At 36.9% G+C, this 25,087-nt stretch overlaps 1 protein-coding gene and 1 long non-coding RNA gene across 5 annotated transcripts in view; one reads left to right on the top strand and one right to left on the bottom strand.

Annotated features, from left to right (window-relative positions):
* LOC112442560 (uncharacterized) overlaps positions 1-25,087 on the top strand; it is a 123,572-nt gene that overhangs the window by 36,509 nt on the left and 61,976 nt on the right. Inside the window, exon 2 of the long non-coding RNA XR_003030693.2 lies at positions 13,064-13,243. This is a non-coding gene — a long non-coding RNA (uncharacterized lncRNA). The remainder of the gene's footprint in view (positions 1-13,063; positions 13,244-25,087) is intronic.
* SCN9A (sodium voltage-gated channel alpha subunit 9) overlaps positions 10,304-25,087 on the bottom strand; it is a 165,040-nt gene continuing 150,256 nt past the window's right edge. For 3 of the 4 annotated variants that reach the window (XM_024975630.2, XM_005202453.5, XM_024975627.2), the window contains 3 exons: positions 17,864-17,968; positions 16,172-16,442; positions 10,304-13,289 (listed from right to left, as the gene is read on the bottom strand). In XM_024975630.2, the coding sequence (XP_024831398.1) occupies positions 12,097-13,289; positions 16,172-16,442; positions 17,864-17,968 (1,569 nt within the window). In that variant the 3' untranslated portion in view covers positions 10,304-12,096. The remainder of the gene's footprint in view (positions 13,290-16,171; positions 16,443-17,863; positions 17,969-25,087) is intronic. The other variant, NM_001110787.3, reaches the window with a different exon arrangement.

Here is a 25,087-nt window from a genome sequence, read left to right as displayed (position 1 = left end):
ACCAGGCCCCTCACCCATAAGATGCATTTTGGGATAATCTTGGCACCAAATGGTTTATCCTGGGCCATAAAATGATTAACTTGAATCTTGAAGAAGGGCAGACCACCATACAAATAGTTTCATTTACATAGATTAGGGGAACAATATCCATACTGGTTTGTCAAGTAGGTTCTGGCCCAAGAGGCGGAACCGACTTGGAGACAGAGTTTGGGGTAAAGGCATAATACATTAGCATAGCTTAAGACGAACATTTCCATAAGAAAAAGGCATTGGTTATCTCTAGGCTCGAGAATAGCTAACTTCAGGCAAAACCAGGTGTCATTATGGCAACACAATATTTTAAGAGAAACCTCCCTTTAAATTTGTATAGAGAAGGAAAAAATATCGCTAGTTTGTTTAAGAGAGATAAAAATGTCTGACACTTGCAGGCTATTTCCTCTATTTGGAGACCCCTGGCCTTCCTGCCTGTTACCCTCTCAATGTGAAGTTTGAGAAACATGGTCTTGACCAGTGCTTTCCAATCTGTAATATGTATGCAAATTATTGGGTTATTGTGTGGTTACTATATGCAGGTCAGGAAGCAACAGTTCGAACTGGATATGGAACAACAGACTGGTTTCAAATAGGAAAAGGAATACGTCAAGGCTGTATATTGTCACCCTGCTTATTTAACTTCTATGCAGAGTACATCATGAGAAACCCTGGGCTGGAGGAAGCACAAGGTGGAATCAAGATTGCTGGGAGAAATATCAATAACTTCAGATATGCAGATGACACTACCCTTATGGCAGAAAGTGAAGAAGAACTAAAGAGCCTCTTGATGAAAGCAAAAGGAGAGAGTGAAAAAGTTGGCTTCAAGCTCAACATTCAGAAAACTAAGATCATGGCATGCAGTCCCATCACTTCATGGCAAATAGATGGGGAAACAGTGGCTGACTTTATTTTTCTGGGCTCCAAAATCACTGCAGATGGCGACTGCAGCCATGAAATTAAAAGACGCTTGCTCCTTGGAAGAAAAGCTATGTCCAACCTGGATAGCATATTCAAAAGCAGAGACATTACTTTGCCAACAAAGGTCCATCTAGTCAATGGTTTTTCCAGTGGTCATGTATGGATGTGAGAGTTGGACTATAAAGAAGACTGAGCACCGAAGAATTGATGCTTTTGAACTGTGGTGTTGGAAAAGACTCTTGAGAGTCCCTTGGACTGCAGGAGATCCAACCAGTCCATCCTAAAGGAAATCAGTCTTGGGTGTTCATTGGAAGGGCTGATGTTGAAGCTGAAACTCCAATTCTTTGACCACCTGATGAGAAGAGCTGACTCATTTGGAAAGATTTAGGGCAGGAGGAGAAGGGAACGACAGAGGATGAGATGGTTGGATGGCATCACCACCTCCATGGACATGGGTTTGGGTGGACTCCAGGAGTTGGTGATGGACAGGGAGGCCTGGTGTGCTGTGGTTCATGGGGTCTCAAAGAGTCGGACACGACTGAGCGACTGAACTGAACTGAATAAAAAGCCTCAGCATCACCTGAGAACTTGTTAGAAATGCAAATTAGGGCCACACCCTGCATCTGCTTCCCCTCCACTCCTCCGTGGCTCAACTCAGCAATAAAAAATCTGCCTGGAAATGTAGGAGACAGCTCGATACAAGAGTCAGGAAGAACCCCTGAAGGAGGCAATGGCAACCCACTCCAGTATTCTTGCCTGGAGAATCCCACCGACAGAAAAGCCTGGGCTACAGTCCATGGAGTCACGAAGAGTTGGGCAGACTGATCGACTAACACTGACTGACTGACACGATCTTAAGCAGCAGCTTGACATTAAACCAAAATCCTGTTTGTTGTTGAGGTTAGGATTGCCTTCTTTGACTGCCTCTCTGTGAAACAAATGAGAAATGTGGTTTCTGAAGTTAAGCCTGGAATTGAGCTCTGGTTTTACCCCTTTCCAGATGTGTATTCATGAGCAAGTTACTTAAGTTTAAGTCCTTATCTCTGACATATGCCTATCCATTCACAGGCTGCTTTAAGAAAGGAGAGACTGAATTTGAAATCTCCACCCTGCTCTTGGCACATGCTAGCCAGCAGTGGTCTGCCAGAGCCAGCTTGGACCGGCTGGGGGGGCCTGTGGCGCCCATCTCCTCCAACGCTACATCCTGAGACTTCAGGTTGTTTGCTTGAACTTTGTTGTTGTAGGAGTATTTATACTATAGGAATTGACAACAGGTACATACAAATAAGAGCTTTTTAGTCCTGAAGAAGAGCCAGTTAGTAAACATTTACCAGGACACTACTGGTAGGCATTCATTTTGTGGTTATTTACTCCTGAGGAGAGGTGATTTGCTTTTCTTTTGTGAAACAGAGTAACCAAACATAACCCAAATACGAGACAGGTGTGGGAGGATTTCAGGAAAGCCCTTCCCTGCTAGGCATTCCCCACCATATATTCCCAGGATTTCTGTGTTAAATTCACAGACTTGTGGAAAAGGTAACACTATAAGTGGACACTGACCTTTGCGTAATAGGAGTCCATTGGAGCTTTTCCTTTTCAAGCCAAACTGATGGAGTTCAGGCCTCAGAATAACCCATTGAACTAATCCTCACTGAGCCTCTGTTGGAGGTCAGACCTTCTAGGGTTAGAGAAGGCAAAAATAAAGAGTGTGTCTACCTCACATAGGTCTGTTTATCAGCTGAGAGGAGACAAGTCAACCAATGGATAAAAATCATAAGAATTTTAGGTAATAGTAAATGGTGAGATGAAGACGGAACTTCAACTTGGTAAAGAGTGGCTGGGGCAGTGGGGTTACCTTATATAGAGTGTAAGGCAAGGCCTCTCTAAAGAGGAAACACCTGAGCTGAAATCTAAGTGGCTGCAGCTGGGTTCTGAATCAGAGGCACAAAGAAAAGGGGAGAAGAGCAAACACAAAGGAGCTGAGGCAAGAGTAGATTTAATGAGTCAAAGAACAGAAGGAAAGTCAGTGGAGCTAAGGCTCTGTGAGTTTCAGAAGTGGATAGTATGGCAGGGGGACGTGCAGTTAAGCAGGGCCCAGGTCATATCAGGCCCGTTATGCTAAGAAGTCTGCCCCTCATGTTAAGTGGAAGAGGAAGCTCTGAAGAACCTTAAGAGGAAGTAGGGCAATGGGGGGAGAATTTGTGTGTGTGTGTTCGTAACCCAGTAATGTTTTGCTCGTTGCAACTCCCAGGTACTATAGCCAGGCTCCTCTGTCCATGGAATTCTCCAGGCAAGAATACTGGAGTGGGTTGCCATTCCCTTCCCGACCCAGGGTTCAAACTCAGGTCTCTTGCATTGCAGGAAGATTCTTTGCTGTCTGAGACACCAAGGAAGAATGGTTTGTTTAAATGAGGGTTTCAAAGGATCATTCTGTTTGTTCTATGGAGAAAAGATTGTAGGGAATCAAAAGTGGAGCCAAAAGACCAGTAAAGTGGCTATCAGAACAGATCAAGCCAAAAACAATAGTGGTTTAGACCTATGGGTAAAGGTGATAGAGATAAGGAGAAATGAACAGCTTTGGGGTATATTTTATAGCTTGAACCAACAGTACTTGTTGATGAGTTGGATGCCTATATAAGGGAAGCATAAAAGTATGCTCTGAGGTTTGTTTTTTTAATTTGAAGAACAGGGTAGATATTATTATCTATCAGCTAATTTCTAGTCTGAGGTCAATTTAAAAGAATGACCAGTCTAAATAATGAAGAAAAGAAAAACTTTAAGACACTGCAAGCTGGAGAAAAAAGGCTGTTCATATTGCATTCTTTATTTCAAGCCATTCCTCAAAAGATAAATAATGAATGTGTTTATCGTACATCCAAGTTCTCAGATAGCTTTGTGTTGTTAGTGAAATGCAATTACAATGCAGTAGGAAAATGATGTTTCAGTGAGACCACCAAATAATTACTCTCCTCTAAAATAATTAAGACATTATCTAAATTTACAAACTTAAATCTCAGGCTTAATGAGTCTCTTTGAATAAATTATTTTCCCCCATTTTCCTACTGCTTTATAAAAGCTATTTCTAGGTTTGCTCTGGGAGGCTTTAGAAATGGAGAAAAAAATTCTCTTGGGAGCCAAAGTTTCATTAGGATGACCTTAGCTTTTATGACTTTCAGACAACATCACAAGAGATTCTTAAGTAGGATATCATTTCATGTCCATTTGAAAGTGAAAGTGAATGTCACTCAGTCGTGTCGGACTCTTTGGGACCCCAGGGACTATAAAGTCCATGGAATTTTCCAGGCCAGAATACTGGAGTGGGTAGCCTTTCAGGAAAGATCTCCAGGTGATCTTCCTGACCTAGGAATGGAACCCAGGTCTCCTCCATTGCAGGCAGATTCTTTACCAACTGAACTATCAGGGATGCCCATAAGCTTTATATAAGAGCATAAATATGTATTCAGTATTACTATCAGAAAGGATAGGAACTGAGCTATCATGGAAGCCCATGTCCATTTAATGCTCAACAATGAGATGAACAGATATCCTGAAAAAATTCTAATATAAGATGCGTGTTGAGTAGAATTTAATAGGTATATTTTTGAATGCAAGACGAAGCTTGCAAGAAATTAAAGGAAATTTCTAAGAACCAAAAGAAAAGAAGCAGCGGGACACAGAGGAGAAAACACTGCAGCTGAGCTGCCTTGGAGGTTTGGTGGCTGATCTCTAACTCAGAATACTTTCTAATTGTTGATTATTACTTTATTGAGGTATAATAAATATGCAGTAAGCGAAAAATCATGCAGTTCTAATATACATATTTATGCTCTTATGTAAATGCCACCCAGATTAAGATATAAAACATATCCTGTATTCTACAATTCTCCCTAATGCCCAAGTCAGTAAGCCTCCAAAAGGTTATTACTCTTTTGACTTCTATTATCAGAAATGAGTTTTGCCTGTTATTAAACTTTATAAATTAATTTATACAATGTATAATATTTTGTCTAGCTTCTTTAGCTCGTTATTTTGTTGGTGAGATTCTCTATGATACTGCATGTATCAGCTAGCTGTCCTTTCCTGCAGTGGATAGCATTTTGTTGTATACTCTACCACAGTATCCTTTCTGATAGAAATACTGAATCTGCATTTCTGAATTTTCATAAAAATTTCTTTTGATGATTATAAACACTCATTTTTGTGCATCACAAAATTTCCAGTAATAGAATACATATATGTTTAAACAGATATTGACAAACATATTTTCAAAGTAATTGTTCAAATTTATATGTTTACTAGCAACGTATGCGGAGAAGGCAATGGCACCCCACTCCAGTACTCTTGCCTGGAAAATCCCATGGACGGAGGAGCCTGGTAGGCTGCAGTCCGTGAGGTCGCTAAGAGTCAGACACGACTGAGCTACTTCACTTTCACTTTTCACTTTAATGCATTGGAGAAGAAAATGGCAACCGACTCCAGTGTTCTTGCCTGGAGAATCCCAGGGACAGAGGAGCCTGATAGGAGGCCGTCTATGGGGTCACACAGAGTCAGACACGACTGAAGTGACTTAGCAGCAGCAATGTATGAGAATTTCTTTTGCTTCACATTTTAAAAAATTTATTGGGATACGGTTGATTTACTGTGTTGTGTTAGCTTCTGCTGTACAGCAAAGCAAATCAGTTATACATATACATATACCCACTCTTTTCTCTCCTTTATTTTTTTTTAATTTTGCTTTAAATGCCTTACCTGCTTCAAATTTTTAACAAGACTTGTTATTGTCTGTCTTTTATAAGTAGTCATTTTGGTGATAGTCTAATAATATCTCATGGCTGTTTTAATTTTCATTTGTCTAGTGAATAACAAAACAAAAATTAAAAAAAGAAAAATACTGATATTTCAATGCATTAATAAGGTAATATTTATGTTTGACATTTTGAAGTTTATTTTTTATACCTCTTACATGTTTTTTTCCTCCTTATATCCTTTTCTTATTGACTTCTTCTGTCTGAATAGGTATTTTCTGGTGTTTTCATCGAACTACAGGCCTTTATATATTCAGTATATTCAGTTACCTTCAGTACATTTTTTACTTTGACCCATCGTAACTCAAATTCAACACACTCAAAACTAACTCTTATTCACTTTTCAATATTTGACTCTAGTCCACCCTTACTAGATTTAACTCATCTTCCTCGTGCTCCCATGGTACATTAGCACTGAACAACCATCACTGACTGATTCTTCTACGATACAGCAGATGCTGAATATTATCTGATAGAATTTATTACTGAATCCTAAGAGTGAGCAGTACTTCAGAAAATGCATAATAAAGTGTTTGCCTTTAAAACTCCTACCACGTATGTATGTATTTTGGATCTAATAAGTGCTGGTCTCTTATAGATGAAGAAACAGGCTTAGAGAATAGAGTACATTGTTTAAGCTTATAGTCACATTGTTAGTAAGTGCAAGAAAGATTTAAACTCATGATACTATGTAATATGCTGCTGTTGTGTATATGGGTGGATATTTGTATTTTTTGGCAAATCTTAAAGGCATAAGATGGCATCAGACTCTGAAAAGCAGAGCTTAGATTTCTTTAAGTGCTTTCAATGATCTTGTAAAGAGGGAGAGGTTTGTTTTGTTAGTTTTAGCTCTGAAGATGACAGATACTGGGGGGTAAACACGAGTTCTCTTACTCTTGGAGGAGATAACTGAACAGGAGGAAATGCTGATAGGGAAAAATGCTAATGGCATTTTCAGTCATTTTAAGCTGCCAGAATGATTCATTTTCCTGGATGTTCTTCTCAATCCTGGAAATTAAGAATTAATTTTATAGTAAAATGCTATGAATAAGAATTAGGTATCAAAATTCCACAGAAAACATTGGTTTTCTTAAACATCCTGTGAAACCCACAACTATCATACTTCTAAATATCTTCTTTTGACTCGCTTGAAGAGATTAGTAAAGACGTAAGTTTCTTGTAATCTCCCTAACAACTCAGCCTGTCCTGATATAGTGGTTCTAGTTGATGAATTTAATAAAATCAACTGTGTTAAAAGAATAGAGGAAACAGAGGTGGGAAACGAATTCCTTCATGCTTCATTTTCCTGCCTAATTTATTTTATTTTATATATTCATCTTACTCTAACCACTGGTTTGGAGTCACCTAATTTGGTTCTGATACTTGTAAGTAAAGGAAAAGATGTTTCTCTCTAAGGAATCACACATTGTCCATTTATTTGAGAGGTAATGGGTCTGCCTCCTACAAACCACAGCCAGAGTACCACTTAAGAGCCAGGTTATAGGCAGAAAGGGATCTGGGAGGTAGCCAGGGAGAAGAAAAGAAATAAACGATCTACTTTAGCTTCATGATACTAAACCACAGCCTACATGAGAAATCTGAAGAATAACTGCAGGTAAGAAGTGAATGTGAGCAAGCATAATTTAATCGTTTTCATTGAAATAAAGTTAAAACTTCACTTAACTCTCATGCCAAGAGCTACAAGAGACATGATGAGCTTGGTCTAAGGAGGTCAGTGCTTCCATAGGAAAACAAAGCCCTTTGACTTGAACTAAGCTAGAAAACAGGGACTGGCAGACGTGCAGTAAAAGAATCTGTACAACCTCCAGTCACTATTTTTAAGTTATGCCCAGAATTATGAAGCTTTTGAGAGTGGAGCATCCAGATACTGTCTTTCAAAGTATCATGAAAGAAAATAGTCTATAACATAGGTTATAGAAGAAATAGTAAAATAGAATTTAACAAATAGATGATTTATAATGAATGATAAATCAATATAATATTACACTCTGATATTTACATTCAGATGTCATCATCATGTTTGTCTTTCACGAAAGTGAGTGTTGGCAGTTCTAAAACTCTGCAGAAAGACCAAAAGTAGATGGGGTTTGGGTGGCTTTGCCAGAAGGTTGGAAAATGTCTCTTTTCTGTAGTCTCAATTTATTAACAGTCTTTCTCAGACTTTGAGTTGCATTCTTTCCCTTCAATAAATTATAGAAAATTTCTCCAGTAGTTCTCTTTTCAATTTTCCCTGGGGTTTATGCAGTGAAAATCAATTCTATTTAAATTTCTCTAAGGTCTCTAAGGTTCTCTAAGTACATTCTGCCTGGGTTGAAATATTCCCATTGGTGCCACCTGCTAGTTTGTACAATACATAGCTTTTTCAGAATGGTTTCTTTCACTTAGCAACATGGTTTGTTTTTGCTTTTCTTATTCTTGTAGGCCCATAGAGATATCCCAAGGTGTTTCTAGTCACTGAGTGGAAATTGACAAAATACAAGTCATATTGTCTTGCACAAAATACAATGGAAACTAGCACATGCTAGCAAATATCACATCTGGAAGAGGAATAATTTTTCCTCAATGCTACTAGGTTTTCAAAACTGTTAATAAGCTCTGAATCTTTTCTATATACTTACTACCTATAGTTTCATCCATGGCTTTTTTGCATTTAAATTGCTTATGAAAAATAAATTTGAGGGTCAAGCTAAAGCACGTGATACAGACATGACACAAGCTTCCTAAATCTCTTAAAATTGGCTTTTTCTTCTGGGACAGATTGTCAATATGGGTATCCAATTACACAACTTTCAGAATAATAGACAGAAAGTACAGCATGTTTCCCCTGTTGCTTGTTTACAGCTCTCAACTAGTCATGTGTTTCACCCCACGTGCAGCAAATCCTGTTGCAGCAAAGGCCCCCTCCACTCTAATCAGTACACAACCTTTCCCTCCCTTGAAAGAGATTTTAACTATGTACTCTGCAGCTCCTTTTGCCTGGGTCATGGTGTAATGTTAAAGGTTATTCTCACAAAAACAGAAAATACATGCAAACATGATTTTATTTTTTGATGACTTTTATTTTTAGATTCTATTACAATGTGCAGGTCTCAAGTATAACTACAATATAATTTATGACAAACTCAAACATTTTGAGCATTCATATATGTATGAAATTTATAAAGAATTCTATGTAAACAGCATTATTATATTCATGGCTATTCCTTTATTTTTATGAAGCAACTCAATTATTTTCCTCAAGAATATAACATAACAAACCACAGTTATTAAAAGAAATTGGTGGCCTCTATACATAGGTCCTAAACCCAAGCCAGTTACTTGGCCATTCTAATTTAGCTGGCCCACTTTCATCATTCCCATTAACATTTCTCTGAAATTGCTATTTAGAACTGCTTTATTTACATATGCATTTCCTCTTAACTTTTGAATAAAGCTATCAAAATTCTATAAAATCATGCTGAACAAATATTTAGAGTTGAAGTTTTCATCAGTTAGCATTTAGAAACAGCCAACAAGTTACTTACATCTTTTGCAAACTACGTAACAGTCAAAAAGATAAAATGAGATTCTCCCATGTTTATCTCCATTGGATGAATGGATTTGTGTTCAAATCTGTTCCCTGCCACTTTATTCCAATTTAAATTGTACAGTGTAACTATCATTTTATATCATTAGATTAAATGTGTTCAATGATAGTGCGACTTAAATATTAGCATGACAGTGCTGAGAATGGTATCTTATTATTAGTACCAAACAGTAATCTGTATGAAAAGAGAAGTCTAACTTCCCTTCAAGCTTGTAATATATTAAATGAGCACTTGGTTCCAAAATATTGTTATTAATTGATAAAAAGTTACAATTAGACATTCCTGGGAAAACATATATATAAAAAAAACTTAACCATGTTACATTAAAAAATTATAGTTCAGCATGAAATGGAAGTGCAACTTTGTAATTCTTTTTTTGAAATGTTTAGAATAAATTGTGTTGAGGAACAAGTTGCTAATATTTTTTTTCACATAAAAATCAGGCAATGTAAAAACATGAATAGTAAATCACACATAAACCTTCCCACATCTTTTCCCACTATATTTTATAAATATGCAAAGTACAGTTATATGGATTTAAAATGATGAGGATAAACTTCACATTTAAGGTAATATTAATTTCTTAATTTTGTGTATTAAAAAATCTTACAAAGGTAATATATTTTGCATGGTTCTCTAAATTGGTCAAAACCTATTTTCAACAGACTTAGCAGGGAGGTGATACAATGCTCTATATAGTCTAGGAAAACACTGCATGGTATCTTATATAGTAAATAAAAAAGAGGCCCAAATAATGTAAGATGAATGATTGGTAAAGAATCTTTGGCCCTAGGTTTAATTTCATTCATGCTTTAGGACAAATGTCTAGATGTGATAATCTCCTTCACTAATGCTGTAAAACACATCATACTTTAGAAATATTCTAGGTAGGAAGTTCTGTGGAGATGTCGCTTTTTTTGTTTTTGTCTGTCTTTCTCATTTCTGTGGTTTTTTTTTTTTTGCCCTTTGCCTTTCATCCTCTATCTGTACTTCTTCATCTCTATGGGTATGCTTAAATCTCCTTTATTTTTAACTAGCCAAAAGAACAACAACAAAAATGTTTTAAGCACTTAATATAGAAATACAGTTTATGTTCTTTTTTCATTGAGGAAAGCAAATGAATGAAATATTGTTGTATATATTTGTTTTGAAACCTCCCACAAAATCTTCTAAATAAAATTACTTTCCACTTTTGTAACTCAGTTTTTGCCTGTGCATGAATAACTTGATAGAAGAATGATCTCACGTTCCTGGAATAAACTCATAAAAAATGCTTTATGGCTATTTCTTTTCAAGCCAGTATTAACAAGTTTTTTTTCTAAACTAGAGATATAATCCTTGATAGAAGAACAACAGCAGAAGCAAAATGAATGTGTGCTTGGTAAACTTTAAGCTCAGGGTACATTATTGATGGATACATAATATATCTCATAGTCATAGAATTTTAAGGAGAAAGTGACATCCTCCTCATTTTGTAGATGAAAGAACAAAGGTTCAAGTGGATTACTAGAACCAATCAGGCAAGCAAGTTGGCAAGAATCTTGGTTGAATGCTATTTCATTCTTACTACACACAAGTTGGTGTTGAAAGCCTGCCATGTAGTACGACTTGAAAGCTTGCCATACACATTCAGGATATTATGCAGGTGAAATACTAAATACTGTGCCCAAGTCATTATCTGCTCAAACATGTATCATGATATCAAATATCTTTCTGCATATCTGGAAGCACTCCACTGAAGACAGTATCAGCTTTGCTCAGTGCTGAAGAATGATTCAACAATACTGCATGAGAAAGCAGAAAACTGTGACAGAAATGACACGAATTGGGTCATTGTTGGTATTTTTGGAGCAGCACAGTCCGGCATTACAGTATATAAATTAAAATGGATAAAGCTTTCTTTAGTTGCTTATTTTCTCAATCATGTTCATTTTTTTCTTTCAAGGAATGTGATATGTACTTAAAATAATTTTTCATGTTTCACGATTACTGAATGAACAAACAAAGATATAGAAAAAGGCAGCCCATGAAGCACAATATTCTAAAGGTAACTCTTATCCTAATCGGTATATGCATCATGATAAACAAAAAGCATTGGTAGAACTGACCAGCCTACATGTCACATGGCATTTAGTGGGCACATATAAATTGGTTTTCATGTAACATGGATAAATTTAAGCACCTCAAAATATAGAATGACCTTTGGACATGGATAAAAGAGTCTTGACCCCTAATAACAAGATAACAAGATGTTTTAACTGAACATTCATTACTGGTGCCTTCTATCAGAGCACTACATTGAAAAGTCAAGGCAAAATACTTTTGTAGATATCCAAATGTTAGGTATTGGTGTGTGTGTGCACGCACACATGCCTACATGCATGGGAAACATGAATGTTTACAATCCTGTGAAAAGATGACAAGGCAGATGTGAATATTTTCTACAAGTTTTTCTGATTTATTAAAAGTAAATAAAATTAAATCACCTCTGTTTGCTGTAATCAATAATTCCTGTACACTCACTCTTAACAATTCTTAGAGATACATTTACCAATGTAAAAATAGCCATCTGCTAATGCTGCCCACCTATGTCAGAGAATCAGAGCTAGCAAATGCACTGACTTTGAGAATAAATTGATAAAAAGAGATTTGGCATAGACCTCCTCAAAAGAGTCTTATTAACACAAATATATCACCTTCACAGGCTGTAAACAATATATCAAAAATGAGCTCTATTTTTTGCCTTCCTTGCCATCTTTCCCTTTGTCTTCCTTTTCTGTTTTGTCTTTTTCATATTTCTCTCTGTCTGGTTTTGTTACACTATCATAAGAAGGTGGAGAGACAGTGGATGGAGTTGCACCTGTTTTTTCTGGACTTGAGTTCTCATTAACATTATCAAAAACCATATCTTCTTTATTGGGCAAATCATCATCTCTGTCACCATCTTTGATGTATATACTTGATATATTTTTGACATTTTGCCGTAGGCGGTAACGTCTGTAAGCACGCTGAATGACTGTAGCAGACACATCCTCTTGCTTTCTTTTTAGTGTAGTTGTGATGGGCTCATAAGACACCTTAGAGGGATTTGCAGACATGAACCTTTCTTCCATCTGTGAACGAAGAGAGTCCATCTCTCCACCTTCCCCCAAAACACGCTTTGTAAAAGCAAATAAGATGTCGAGGCAGTGGATCCTGTCCCCACTGACCATGGGCAGGTCCATGGCAATGAGCTGGACTTTGTTCGGTTTTGCTATGAGAAGAGGAGGATCCAGGGCAGCTGCAAAATCAGAGAGTTTGCTATATTCTATAAATTGGGTCGCGTCTGGATCAAACTTCTCCCAAACCTCATAGAACATCTCAAAATCGTCCTCACTCAGGGGCTCAGTACTTTCTTCAGTAGCAACACTGAAGTTCTCCAGGATGACAGCAATGTACATGTTCACCACGACCAGAAATGATATGATGATGTAACTGACAAAATAGAATATCCCGACAGATGGGTTCCCACAGTCTCCTTCAACTGAGCTTCCAGGATGAACTTTTTTGGGGTCACAGTCCGGTGGTTTACTATTGAGGATAGGTGCCAGCAATCCATCCCAGCCAGCAGAGGTGGTAATCTGGAACAGGCAGATCATGCTGTTGGCGAAGGTCTCAAAGTTGAACATGTCATTAATTCCAGCTTCCTTTTTAACATAGGCAAAATTGGACATTCCAAAGATGGCATAGATGAACATGACCAGGAAGAGCAGGAGGCCGATGTTAAACAGCGCAGGAAGGGACATCATCAAAGCAAAGAGCAGCGTGCGGATCCCCTTGGCCCCTTTGATCAGACGCAGGATTCGGCCAATCCTGGCAAGACGGATCACTCGGAATAGGGTAGGGGACACAAAATACCTTTCTATCAAATCTGCCAGAAACATACCTGGTGAAGAGTGGAGGAGTAAATGGTAAATATTTAAATATCTATGCTACAGAAAATTATGACTCTAAATAGTTTTATGTGCCATTTTATCTCTTGTGATTTCAGGATTTTCATTTTATATTGAAGACAATATTATAACAATCCAAGGACTGAGCAATCCCACAGTAAAATGGCTAGCCTTAACCACTATGACTTTTTTTTCTACTTTAGTAGGTTTGTGAACCTTATATTTTTTCATGCACAGTTTTTTAATTTGTAAGGGTAGAAAAATTAAAGTCACATAGTAAAATGCTAAAAAGAAAATATAAATCACCTGAAATATCAACCAACCATTAACTGCTGTTAGTATTTTGTTTAGGATCACTCCATTTTTCTATGCAAGCACACAAACATATACAAATGTAAGCGTGATAATAGAAGGGTTTTTTGGTCATCTGTTTTAGTTATTTCATCATATGTTATGGAGGTATTTCCATATAAATGACAACAGAACAATTCCCTATAGTTGTATAATGTTCTGTCAAAGTCACCATATATTGAAGAATTTTATGCTGTTTCCAATTGTTTTGACTGAAATGAATATCTAAGCAGGTGTATTTTTTGCATGAGCATTTTTTGATAATAATAGAAGGTAGGTGAAACAGTGATTTAAATCTTTGTTATATATTGCAAATCTACCTCCAAAAAGTTTGTGGAAACTAACTTTCCTAATGATAGTCTATGAAAGTGCTCCCACTTCACATGCTCACCGGTGCTGTTTTCTTCTTCATAATTTTACCAAAAATATCCCTGTGATGTTTGAAACATCTCAGTATTGTGGCATTTTTGGGGGGAAAAATAATCCACATTTTCTTAATTTATTGGACATTTTGTATGCTTGTTGACTATTTTCAACTTTCTCCTTTTGGCCTAGTCTAGTTCTTTGAATATTTTTCTGTTGGGAGATTTACTTCTTATTGATTTATGAGGAGTATTTTTTGTGTGTGTGGTTTTTTTTTTTTTTAATTTAAATTTATTTATTTTAAATGGAGGCTAATTACTTTACAATATTGTATTGGTTTTGCCATACATCAACATGAATCTGCCACGGGTATACACGTGTTCACAAGTACTAATCCTTTGTTAGCCATAAATGTTACATTAACAATTTCCTTGTTTTTAACATGTTTTTCAACTATTTTTTCTTTTAATTTGGTGGCGGTAGTGATTTTTCCTCCATAGAATAAATATTTTGATTTTTATGTGGTCATATCTATTATTTTGTCTCAAGGGAGTTGTTTGTCATGAATAGAAAGGGCTATTTAAGCTCATGGTTATAAATCTATTTCTACTAGAATACAATTTTACACATCCATTAATCTTGATCCATGAGATCTTTTAACTGAGTAACTTAGTAATTCTCCATATATTGAAGCTTAAATTAGGATTATTTATTTGAATCTATTACTTCATCAACGTAAAATATCTTTAATATCTGGCAATGTAAGTCACCCCTCATTACTCTAATTTTTCTTCCAGATGAATTTTAGAATCATTTAGATTTATGTTGCCAATTTATTATCCCACTCATATTCTCATTGGGGTAACACTGGATTTAGTATTTAAACTTTCTTTTGTTTCTGTTAGTTTTCCTCATAGAAGTCTTATACATTTCTTATTACAGTTATTTCTAGGTATTTTCCTTTATTTTTATTGGAATCATGAATCAGATTTCCTTAGATATATTTTCTAATCTTTTGGTCCACATAAACAATTATTAACATTGGTTCATGGTTCATGCAATTTAAAATCTGTACCTTCTGAACTTTAATTGAATCCATTTTATTGGTTGATTCTCTTGCATTTTTAGAGTACCACAGTAAGATGTGAAACTGATCATTTGCTCCATTGTTTAAATATATGTACCTCTCCGTTTTCTGATCTAATTGGATCAGCCAACACTGTTACAAAGCGAAGTGATAGAGGGATATTCCTTTCTTCTTCCTAAGTTAAGTGGAATGCTTCCTCTCTTCTGCTTGCTGTTAATGTGTGATTCCTACCTAAATTTTAATTTTTCTTTTATTTTTTTCAAAAATTGATTTTGAATGCCTATTCTAAGTTGCAGTACTCAATATGGCAGTTTTAGATTATAGTACTTTCAACCTTTCTGAGTCTCCTTGTTTCAGCATCTCTAAGTGAGTTTGTATTAAATAATCTCCACAATCTCTTCTGTCTAAAATTTATAATTATACAAATAAATTCAAACCTAAACTACTGGGAAAGGCATGTACAAATAATGAAAAACAAGATGACAGGAAAACAGCTATGGGAATGAAACAAGAGGAAGTATAAAATCAAATATTGTGATTCACAGACATGACTGTGGTTGGCTGAAAATGATTACAGACTTGACAAGTATGAAGCTGTAAGAAATGAAGCTGGCATTTCTTCATACCTTAACTTCACTTTGATTTCAGGGAGAATTTTCAATCACCAATATTCTGGCTAGTTATATTATCACTAATCAAGGGATAGTTCTCATATATGCAAAAACTAGAAATGATTTCAGATTCTACATTTAGATTTACATTGCCAGTTTACATTGGTCTAAGACACATCTATCTACTGGCACACTTGCTACGTTTGTGAAGGGTATCCTGGAAGTCAAACATCAAGGGGTATTATGTGCTTCCAACAAATAGAAAATGTATCCTTCAGGTTCATAACGTGAACCTAGGAATTCTGACGCAGATGTTTTTGTTTAGTTTTGCTTTAAAGGTTACTTCATTTTTTTTCAGTGTTACTCAAAAGTAGGTTTATAGTCATGAATTCAGAAACTTCTCTGAATACGTGTGATGTTTAGTTTGACTCAGAATTAAAATCTGATTAATAAATGGTCTTACCTACAATGGAGAGAATTACAACCACAAAATCAAAGATGTTCCAGCCTACAGTGAAGTAGTAGCATCTGAGGGAGATCAGTTTCAGCACGCATTCTCCAGAGAACAGGATAATAAAAACCACATTGATCCAATTTAAAACTTCAGTCACGTAGTCACTTTGTCCCTCTTTTTCCACCATCATGGTTACCATGTTGAGGCAGATCAGAACCATGATGGCTATATCAAAAGCTTGGTTTGTTACTAGGTCAAAGATACATCCTTGGAATTTGTTCTGCAAAGAAACAAAAATGATAGGAAATTGTACAGTAAATTTTCCAAGTAGTATCCATAAATGATTACATTAACAAAACAAATTTTAAAGGTACCTGTCTTCAAAACTTGCATAAATTATCCTTGGTTATAAGCTCTTGCTTTGTTTAAGGAATATGATTAATGGGCTAGATCTAAGTCAGAGTACATGACAACTTGCTGTTGACTTTCAGTGTACCAATTCTTCAATTAACCTTGTAAACTAACATTTGCTTTTAAGTATATCCACCCTAGTATGTCATACAGGAATTGCCAGGATCACAAGGTAATTTTTTTACTAAGAAACTCTCAGAGAAAAAAAAAGAAAAGAAAATCTCAGTTCCATTACCTAGAGTGTTTCAAGGTAATAAAATGACATCTCTAAATTTCTACTTTGTCACCTTATTTTGACTAATGTGTTGGCATCATTGTCTTACACTGGTATTACTGCTATAATATCAGAGATCTATACTTTCCTGTCTCTTCCATGTATAGAATATATACTTCCAAACATATCCATATTTAACATATCACTTTTCTTATCAAGCTCACTGAACAGTACTGTGCTTTTCATGAAACTCAATTTCAAAATCACTTTATTGGTTACATAAGCAAGTTTTAAGACACTCTATCAAGATCAAGTAGGGTACTGAGAAAATTAAATACTAGAGCTTTAAATTCATAGATTATGGTTCTGTAGGTCTGGATGAAACCTGGCCATGTGTCCATTTAAAAAGTGCTGGATAATCCTCATGTAGGCAGCTGGTACTAAACATATTCCGATTTTTAGGATGCTCTGTCTTCAGCCACAACTTTGGTCTACAGTGTTATACAAAACAGAAATTGAGATACATAAAATGCATTTAAATTTATTTTAACTATTAGAGGAATACAAACTATTTAACTGCTAAGACTCACTATTTACACCTGAGCCTATTCTGGTCTTTGATCTTATGGCAGGATAAAGTTTAGATTCATGACCAGTCTGACTGCTTCCCTGGTGTTCTGTCTGTTGTAATATCAAAGGTCTACAAGGTTGGTTTCACCTGACTGAAGACACCTATCACTACATGCTGTGACTACATCATACAGTCATCAAGATAATCAAATTTCAGTCAAAAGTACATTTTATTTTGATTCTCTATAGAACATTTGTACTAATAGTAAGATGTACAGCTAATGTAGAGTAAAAGCATATATAATTATTTTTTCATTTTTATAGAAAAGGAAAATATATGAAAGACTATTAAGAGCTGTGATAGTGTTCAAAATACATATATTCAGTTTTATAAGGACTTTTCTTTAAAATGTTAAAATTATACATTCATGTTTAAGAAATAATTATACATTAAAGATGAATTAAAATAATTTTAAAATTTACATGCTAAATATAATATTTTTTACCCCTGGCCGAGGTATTGGCTTTTGTGGTTTCTTGGATCCCAGCTTTTTCATTGCATTATAATATTTCTTCTGTTCTTCTGTCATAAAGATATCTTGACCTCCAAGGTAAAGAAATAAAAATAAATCTAGTTAAAACCAGAATCATTTTCCAGATATTCCTTCAGGTGATTATTCAGGTTAAAAATGTATTCATACAGAAATGAAATGTGTTTTCACTTCAGTAGCACATATATTGGAGAAGGCAATGGCACCCCACTCCAGCACTCTTGCCTGGAAAATCCCATGGACGGAGGAGCCTGGTGGGCCGCAGTCCATGGGGTCGCTAAGAGTCAGACACGACTGAGCGACTTCACTTTCACTTTTCACTTTCATGCATTGGAGAAGGAAATGGCAACCCACTCCAGTGTTCTTGCCTGGAGAATCCCAGGGACAGGGGAGCCTTGTGGGCTGCTGTCCATGGGGTTGCACAGAGTCGGACATGACTGAAGCGACTTAGCAGCACATATATTAAAATTGGAACCATATAGAGATTAGTATGGCTCTTGAAAAGTATTGCATACTTCTGGTGACAGATGGTGACAGATGTAACTAAAGTCTTATGGTAATAATTTCACAATGTATGCAAGTACTGAATGATTCTATTGTACGTGCTGTGTGCTGAGTCATTTAGTTGTGTCTGACTCTGTGCAACCCTATGGACTGCAGCCTGCCAGGCTTCTCTGTCTGTGGGATTTTCCATGCAAGAAAACTGGAGTTGGTTGCCATTTCCTCTTTCAGGGAACCTTCCCAACCCAGGCTCTAACCAGCATCTGTTGTCTCCTGCATTAACAGGCAGGTCCTTTACCACTAGTACCACCTGGGAAGCTAATATATTGTTATATGTTAATTACACTTCAATAAAATGAAATGTATCTTATTATGTGCAAGGTAGCTATAAATCAAATCTATCTTAAAGGATTACCTACACATAGGGACATGACTCTCTGTATGTAATGTAATATGCATAATATATAACATATATGGATTACGTGAAATAATAATTGGCTCACTTATTTTTTAGTAGCCTAACTTGTTTTGTTTTAAATGATATGCTGGTATCTCATTTTATCTGCTACTTGTCTCATCAGGCATTTCATTGTTAAATAACAAATATATCAGGAAGAGTGATAAGAAACAAAAGTAAGTAATAATAAGTTGGCTAATGTTTACTTATTAGCCATACTGACTCATAAATAGTAGGGGCAAAAAGTAATAATATTTTTGTATTCACTTGTATTCATTTTATCATACCATATTCCTTTAGCATACAAATGAATATACTATATATGTTATGATAACACATTGATAAATAGTGTACACACACAAATATATTTGGTATACACATAGTACATTTATTTACTTATTTACTAAAAAAAACTTTCATTACCTCTTTAATTCCAAATAAAGGAATTTCAACATAAACACTTTATTGGGTATAAACAATATACATAATAGAGTTTTAGATGTTGAGAAAATTATCAATACTCTAGGGTTTCTGACTTGAAGGACTTTCTAATTGAATATACAACATTTAAGATTCAACAGTAAATAAAGTAACATCTAAATAAAGTTTTTGATCCTTTCTTCACTGTAGAAGTCTAAATCTCACACAGGAGACCTAGAAGCTTTACCTATTCTTTTAAACTCTGTTGATTTCTTAAAATTATCTACAATTTATACAGATTCATGCACATTCCTCATTGACCTGAAATATAAACTTTAAGTTATGGCATAAATTAGCACAATCCATGTAATTAGGAATTGGGGGGGAAATTTATAGTTCTGACATCTTTCCTTTACTTGTAGGGTCCTGGAGTTAAAGGTGATTTGGATATGGTTTCCCTTTGGTTTTCCTGGATTGCATTTTCTTATCTATCAAATACCTAATGAAAACCAGTCTTCCCTTTCTGTCTTATGTGTTTTAATTTACATGTCCTCTAATTGATACGCAGTCTTTGTGTAACTTTGGTATTCATTTGATCTACTGATGTACAAGAAAGAATTTTCAAGATAATGTCAAGAGAAATCTAAACCCTTCACTGTCTGGTGACGAGGGTTGAAAGTGAGTACATGCTAAGTCACTTCAGTCATGTCGAACTCTTTGTGACCCTGTGTGCTGTAGCCCACCAGGCTCCTCTCTTCATGGGATTCTCCAGGCAAGAATACTGGAGTGGATTGCCATGCCCTCTTCTCCAGGGGATCTTCCTGACCAAGGGATCAAACCCATGCATCTTATGTCTCCTACACTGGCAGGCGAGCTCTTTACCATTAGTGCCACCTGGGAAGCCCAAGGGTTGAATGTCGTAGCCTATTAATAACTTATAATTACATGTCTTGTCTTCCGTTGACGATACCCTGGTTGTCAGTATAATGAAGAGCGGGATGAAGCTAAGAGATTACAAAACACTCCAGTAGAGAAACTCGTGTTGTAATTTTAATTAACCATAGCTTATAAAGACCCTGTGAAATGCATCCCTTTAAAACCTAGGTGGCAGACATTCTGTAAGTCAGGCTGGTCTTTACATCTTATGTCAAAGATGTATTACATAGCAGTTAAAATCAAATCCCTTATGATTATACAGTGGAAGTGACAAATAGATTTAAGGGACTAGATCTGATAGAGTGCCTGATGAACTATGGACAGAGGTTTGTGACATTGTACAGGAGAGAGGGATCAAGACCATCCCCAGGAAAAAGAAATGCAAAAAAGCAAAATGGCTGTCTGAAGAGGCCTTACAAATAGCTGAGAAAAGAAGAGAAGCAAAAAGCAAAGGAGAAAAGGAAAGATATACCCATTTGAACGAAGAGTTACAAAGAATGGCAAGGAGAGATAAGAAAGCCGTTCTCAGCAATCAATGCAAAGAAACAGAGGAAAACAATACAATGGGAAAGACTAGAGATCTCTTCAAGAAAATTAGAGATACCAAGAGAACATTTCATGCACAGATGGGCTTGATAAAGGACAGAAATGGTATGGACCTAACAGAAACAGAAGATATTAAGAAGAAGTGGCAAGAGTACACAGAAGAACTGTACAAAAAAGATCTTCACAACCAAGATAATCACGATGGTGTGATCACTCACCTAGAGTCAGACATCCTGGAATGTGAAGTCAAGTGGGCCTTAGGAAGCATCACTACGAACAAAGCTAGTGGAGGTGATGGAATTCCAGTTGAGCTATTTCAAATCCTAAAAGATGATGCTGTGAAAGTACTGCACTCAATATGTCTTCAAATTTGGAAAACTCAGCAGTGGCCACAGGACTGGAAAAGGTCAGTTTTCATTCCAATCCCAAAGAAAGGCAATGCCAAAGAATGCTCAAACTACCGCACAATTGCACTCATCTCACATGCTAGTAAAGTAATGCTCAAAATTCTCCAAGCCAGGCTTCAGCAATACATGAACTGTGAAATTCCAGATGTTCAAGCTGGTTTTAGAAAAGGCAGAGGAACCAGAGATCAAATTGCCAACATCTGCTGGATCATCGAAAAAGCAAGAGAGTTCCAGAAAAACATCTATTTCTGCTTTGACTATGCCAAAGCCTTTGACTGTGTGGATCACAATAAACTGTGGAAAATTCTGAAAGAGATGGGAATACCAGACCACCTGACCTGCCTCTTGAGAAACCTGTATGCAGGTCAGGAAGCAACAGTTAGAATTGGACATGGAACAACAGACTGGTTCCAAATAGGGAAAGGAGTGTGTCAAGGCTGTATATTGTCACCCTGCTTATTTAACTTATATGCAGAGTACATCATGAGAAACGCTGGGCTGGAAGAAGCACAAGCTGGAATCAAGATTGCCGGGAGAAATATCAATAACCTCAGATATGCAAATGATACCACCACCACTTTCGCAGAAAGTGAAGGAGAACTAAAAAGCCTCTTGATGAAAGTGAAAGTGGAGAGTGAAAAAGTTGGCTTAAAGCTCAACATTCAGAAAACGAAGATCATGGCATCTGGTCCCATCACTTCATGGGAAATAGATGGGGAAACAGTGGAAACAGTGGCAGACTTTATTTTTGGGGGCTCCAAAAACACTGCAGATGGTGACTGCAGCCATGAAATTAAGACGCTTACTCCTTGGAAGGAAAGTTGTGACCAACCTAGATCACATATTAAGAAGCAGAGACATTACTTTGCCAACAAAGGTCTGTCTAGTCAAGGCTATGGTTTTTCCAGTAGTCATATACGGATGTGAGAGTTAGAATATAAAGAAAGCTGAGCACAGAATTGATGCTTTTGAACTGTGGTGTTGGAAAAGACTCTTGAGAGTCCCTTGGACTGCAAAGAGATCCAACCAGTCCATCCTAAAGGAGACCAGCCCTGGGTGTTCATTGGAAGGACTGATATTGAAGCTGAAACTTCAGTACTTTGGCCACCTGATGTGAAGAGCTGACTCATTTGAAAAGACCCTAATGCTGGGACAGATTGAGGGCAGGAGGAGAAGGGGACGACAGAGGCTGAGATGGTGAATGGCATCAGTGACTCAATGGACATGAGTTTGGGTGGGCTCCGTGGGTTGGTGTTGGACAGGCAGGCCTGGCATGCTGTGTTTCATGGGGTCGCAAAGAGTCGGACACAACTGAGTGATTGAACTGAACTGAACTGAACTGAAGGTTGAATAATCTCACACTGCAAGAGTAATTACCTCATTGGTTTGTTGTGAGGATCAATTAAGATACTGCATTCCAAACATTCAATAATTATTTATAATTCCCATGGTTGTTATTAACGTTCCAAATAAGGTTACTGTTACTGAAAAGGGTTGATGTTACTTAGAATTTACTTACATGTACCAAGGTCTGTACTAGTCATTTGTGTAAATACATTGCATACATTTCCCTTTTATAACCTGAACTCATTAATAACGTTAAGTTCAAATTTTAGAAGTATATTTTCTGATGAACTATTAAAACCCAATTATCACATAGATTTGTTAAAGATAAAAACAGTATTTATAAGACTTAAGGACTAGTTTCAAAGACTAGTTTGAAAAACTAGTAAAGTGGGGTTGGCTATTAGAAAGAGGTATGGGTAATGGTGGGCGTCCCAGGTGGCTCAGCAGTAAAGAATCTGCCTGCCAAGTGGGAGAAGCAGGTTCGATCCCTGAGTTGGGAAGATCCCCTGGAGAAGGAAATAGCAACGCACTCCAGTATTCTTGCCTGGAAAATTCCATAGACAGAAGAACCTGGTGGGCTACAGTCCATGGGGTTGCAAAGAGTTGGACATGACTGATCAACTAACACTTTCATACCAAACCGAGATCAAAGTGTTGAAGTTAAAAAGCACTAAGAGGCCACATTTCATTTTGGATGGGCTTTACACTCAAACAGAACTTTGGACCCTGACTGCCAATGACCTAGTTCTTGATTTGAAACAAGCTGTTTACTCTTTATAGGCCTCGGTTTATACGCACGTATAAAGGTACCACTTTCATTTGCTTGTTCTATGGATTAGATGAATTCATACACACTTTGTATAGCACAGGAGGCCTCCTACGTAGTAGGTTATTAACTGAAGACAGGTTGTTCCTGTCTTCTTTCATTCTCCAAGTAGGTTGGAAAGAAACTGTAAACTTACTCAGAAAGGGGCAGAAGATAAAAAGCATGTTTCAAATGCAAATGAAACACAGGAAGAATGGTAGGGGATAACAGGAGCTGACAGGGTTTTGAAATTAGTAATTTTGCCTGATGCTACTGGGAATGGTGTCTATTCATCCCATCTTCCTGCAGTGGCAATTCTTGTTGTAAGAATAATATTTAAAAGCAAGGGGACTAAAGCAGTGAGGGCTGTAGCTGTCCTGTCATGGTCATACTGCTCTTTCTAGATACATGTATAATTCATCCTCTATAGCAAATGCTGCAGAACTATATATGTGTGCTTATATATCACAGGTACACATATATAATGACCAAAGTAGGAAAAATAACTACATTGGAAATGAAGGTATAATTTATATTTTTTTCAAGATTATTATTTATTTAAGATTCTCTGCCTAAAGGCATGAATATATGATGATACTAACTTTGACCGTCAGATATAAAATGTTAGAATGGAACAAGGAATTTGAAAAATTCTTTGAAAAATAAACACCTGTATTCAGAATGTAAGCATAAACAACACAATATTTACTACATTTTCTTTCACCCATGAACAGTCAATCATATCATGAATGACATTTCATTGCAAGTACATCTGTCTTTTCTTAGATACTAAGCCAGTATCTGAAATCACTTCCTCTTGTTATTCTATACCTCATCCTTCTAAAGTCTCTTTTCCTGTGGGTGGTGCTACAGCCACAGTAACCCAGTTTACTTTGAGAAAACTGAGACTTCATAGACAATTTTTTCTCCTGCAAACCACAAACAATACTGTAGATCCTACCCTCTAAAATCTCTTAATTGAATGTATCCCCTATTCTCTAGTGGGTTTCCCAAGGTGGCGCTAGTGGTAAAGAACCCTTCTGTCAATGCAGGAGACATGACATGGGATTCCACCCCTGGGTTGGGAAGATACCCTGGAGAAGGGTACGGCGACTCACTCCAGTACTCTTGCCTGGAGAATCACATGGACAGCGCAGCCTGGTGGCTATGGTCCACAGGGATGCAAAGAGTCGGACATGACTGAAGCGACTTAGCACTCACACACAAACATTCTCTAGTGCTGCAAATGACTAATTTGGAGAATGAAGTGTGGTCTGCTGCTGCTGCTGCTAAGTCACTTCAGTCGTGTCCGACTCTGAGGCTCTCCCATCCCTGGGATTCTCCAGGCAAGAACACTGGAGTGGGTTGCCATTTCCTTCTCCAATGCATGAAAGTGAAAAGTGAAAGTGAAGTCGCTCAGTCTTGTCCGACTCTGTGCGACCCCATGGACTGTAGCCCACCAGGCTCCTCCATCCATAGGGTTTTCCAGGCAAGAGTACTGGAGTGGGGTGCCATTGCCTTCTCCGAAGTGTGGTCTAGGCAGCAGGTAAAGGAGAGCCTAACCTAGTCTTTGGGCTCCTACAGTCATTCTCTGCATCACTGATGGATTAATTTTTTAAATTAAAGCTGGATTTCCATAAATTCTGGGAAAAAAGACCTCAGAGTTGGATCTACGATGCAGCTACTTCTGAGCTATCCAATCATGTGCAAGGCACATAACCCCTCTGAGAGGTGAAATGCGGATACTATGCCCTCTACAC

Source organism: Bos taurus, chromosome 2, assembly GCF_002263795.3.
Source record: "Bos taurus isolate L1 Dominette 01449 registration number 42190680 breed Hereford chromosome 2, ARS-UCD2.0, whole genome shotgun sequence".
In the NCBI taxonomy this organism is placed as follows: Eukaryota; Metazoa; Chordata; class Mammalia; order Artiodactyla; family Bovidae; genus Bos; species Bos taurus.
Note: the sequence above shows the minus strand (reverse complement) of the source record. Positions and strands in the feature narration are given on the sequence as shown.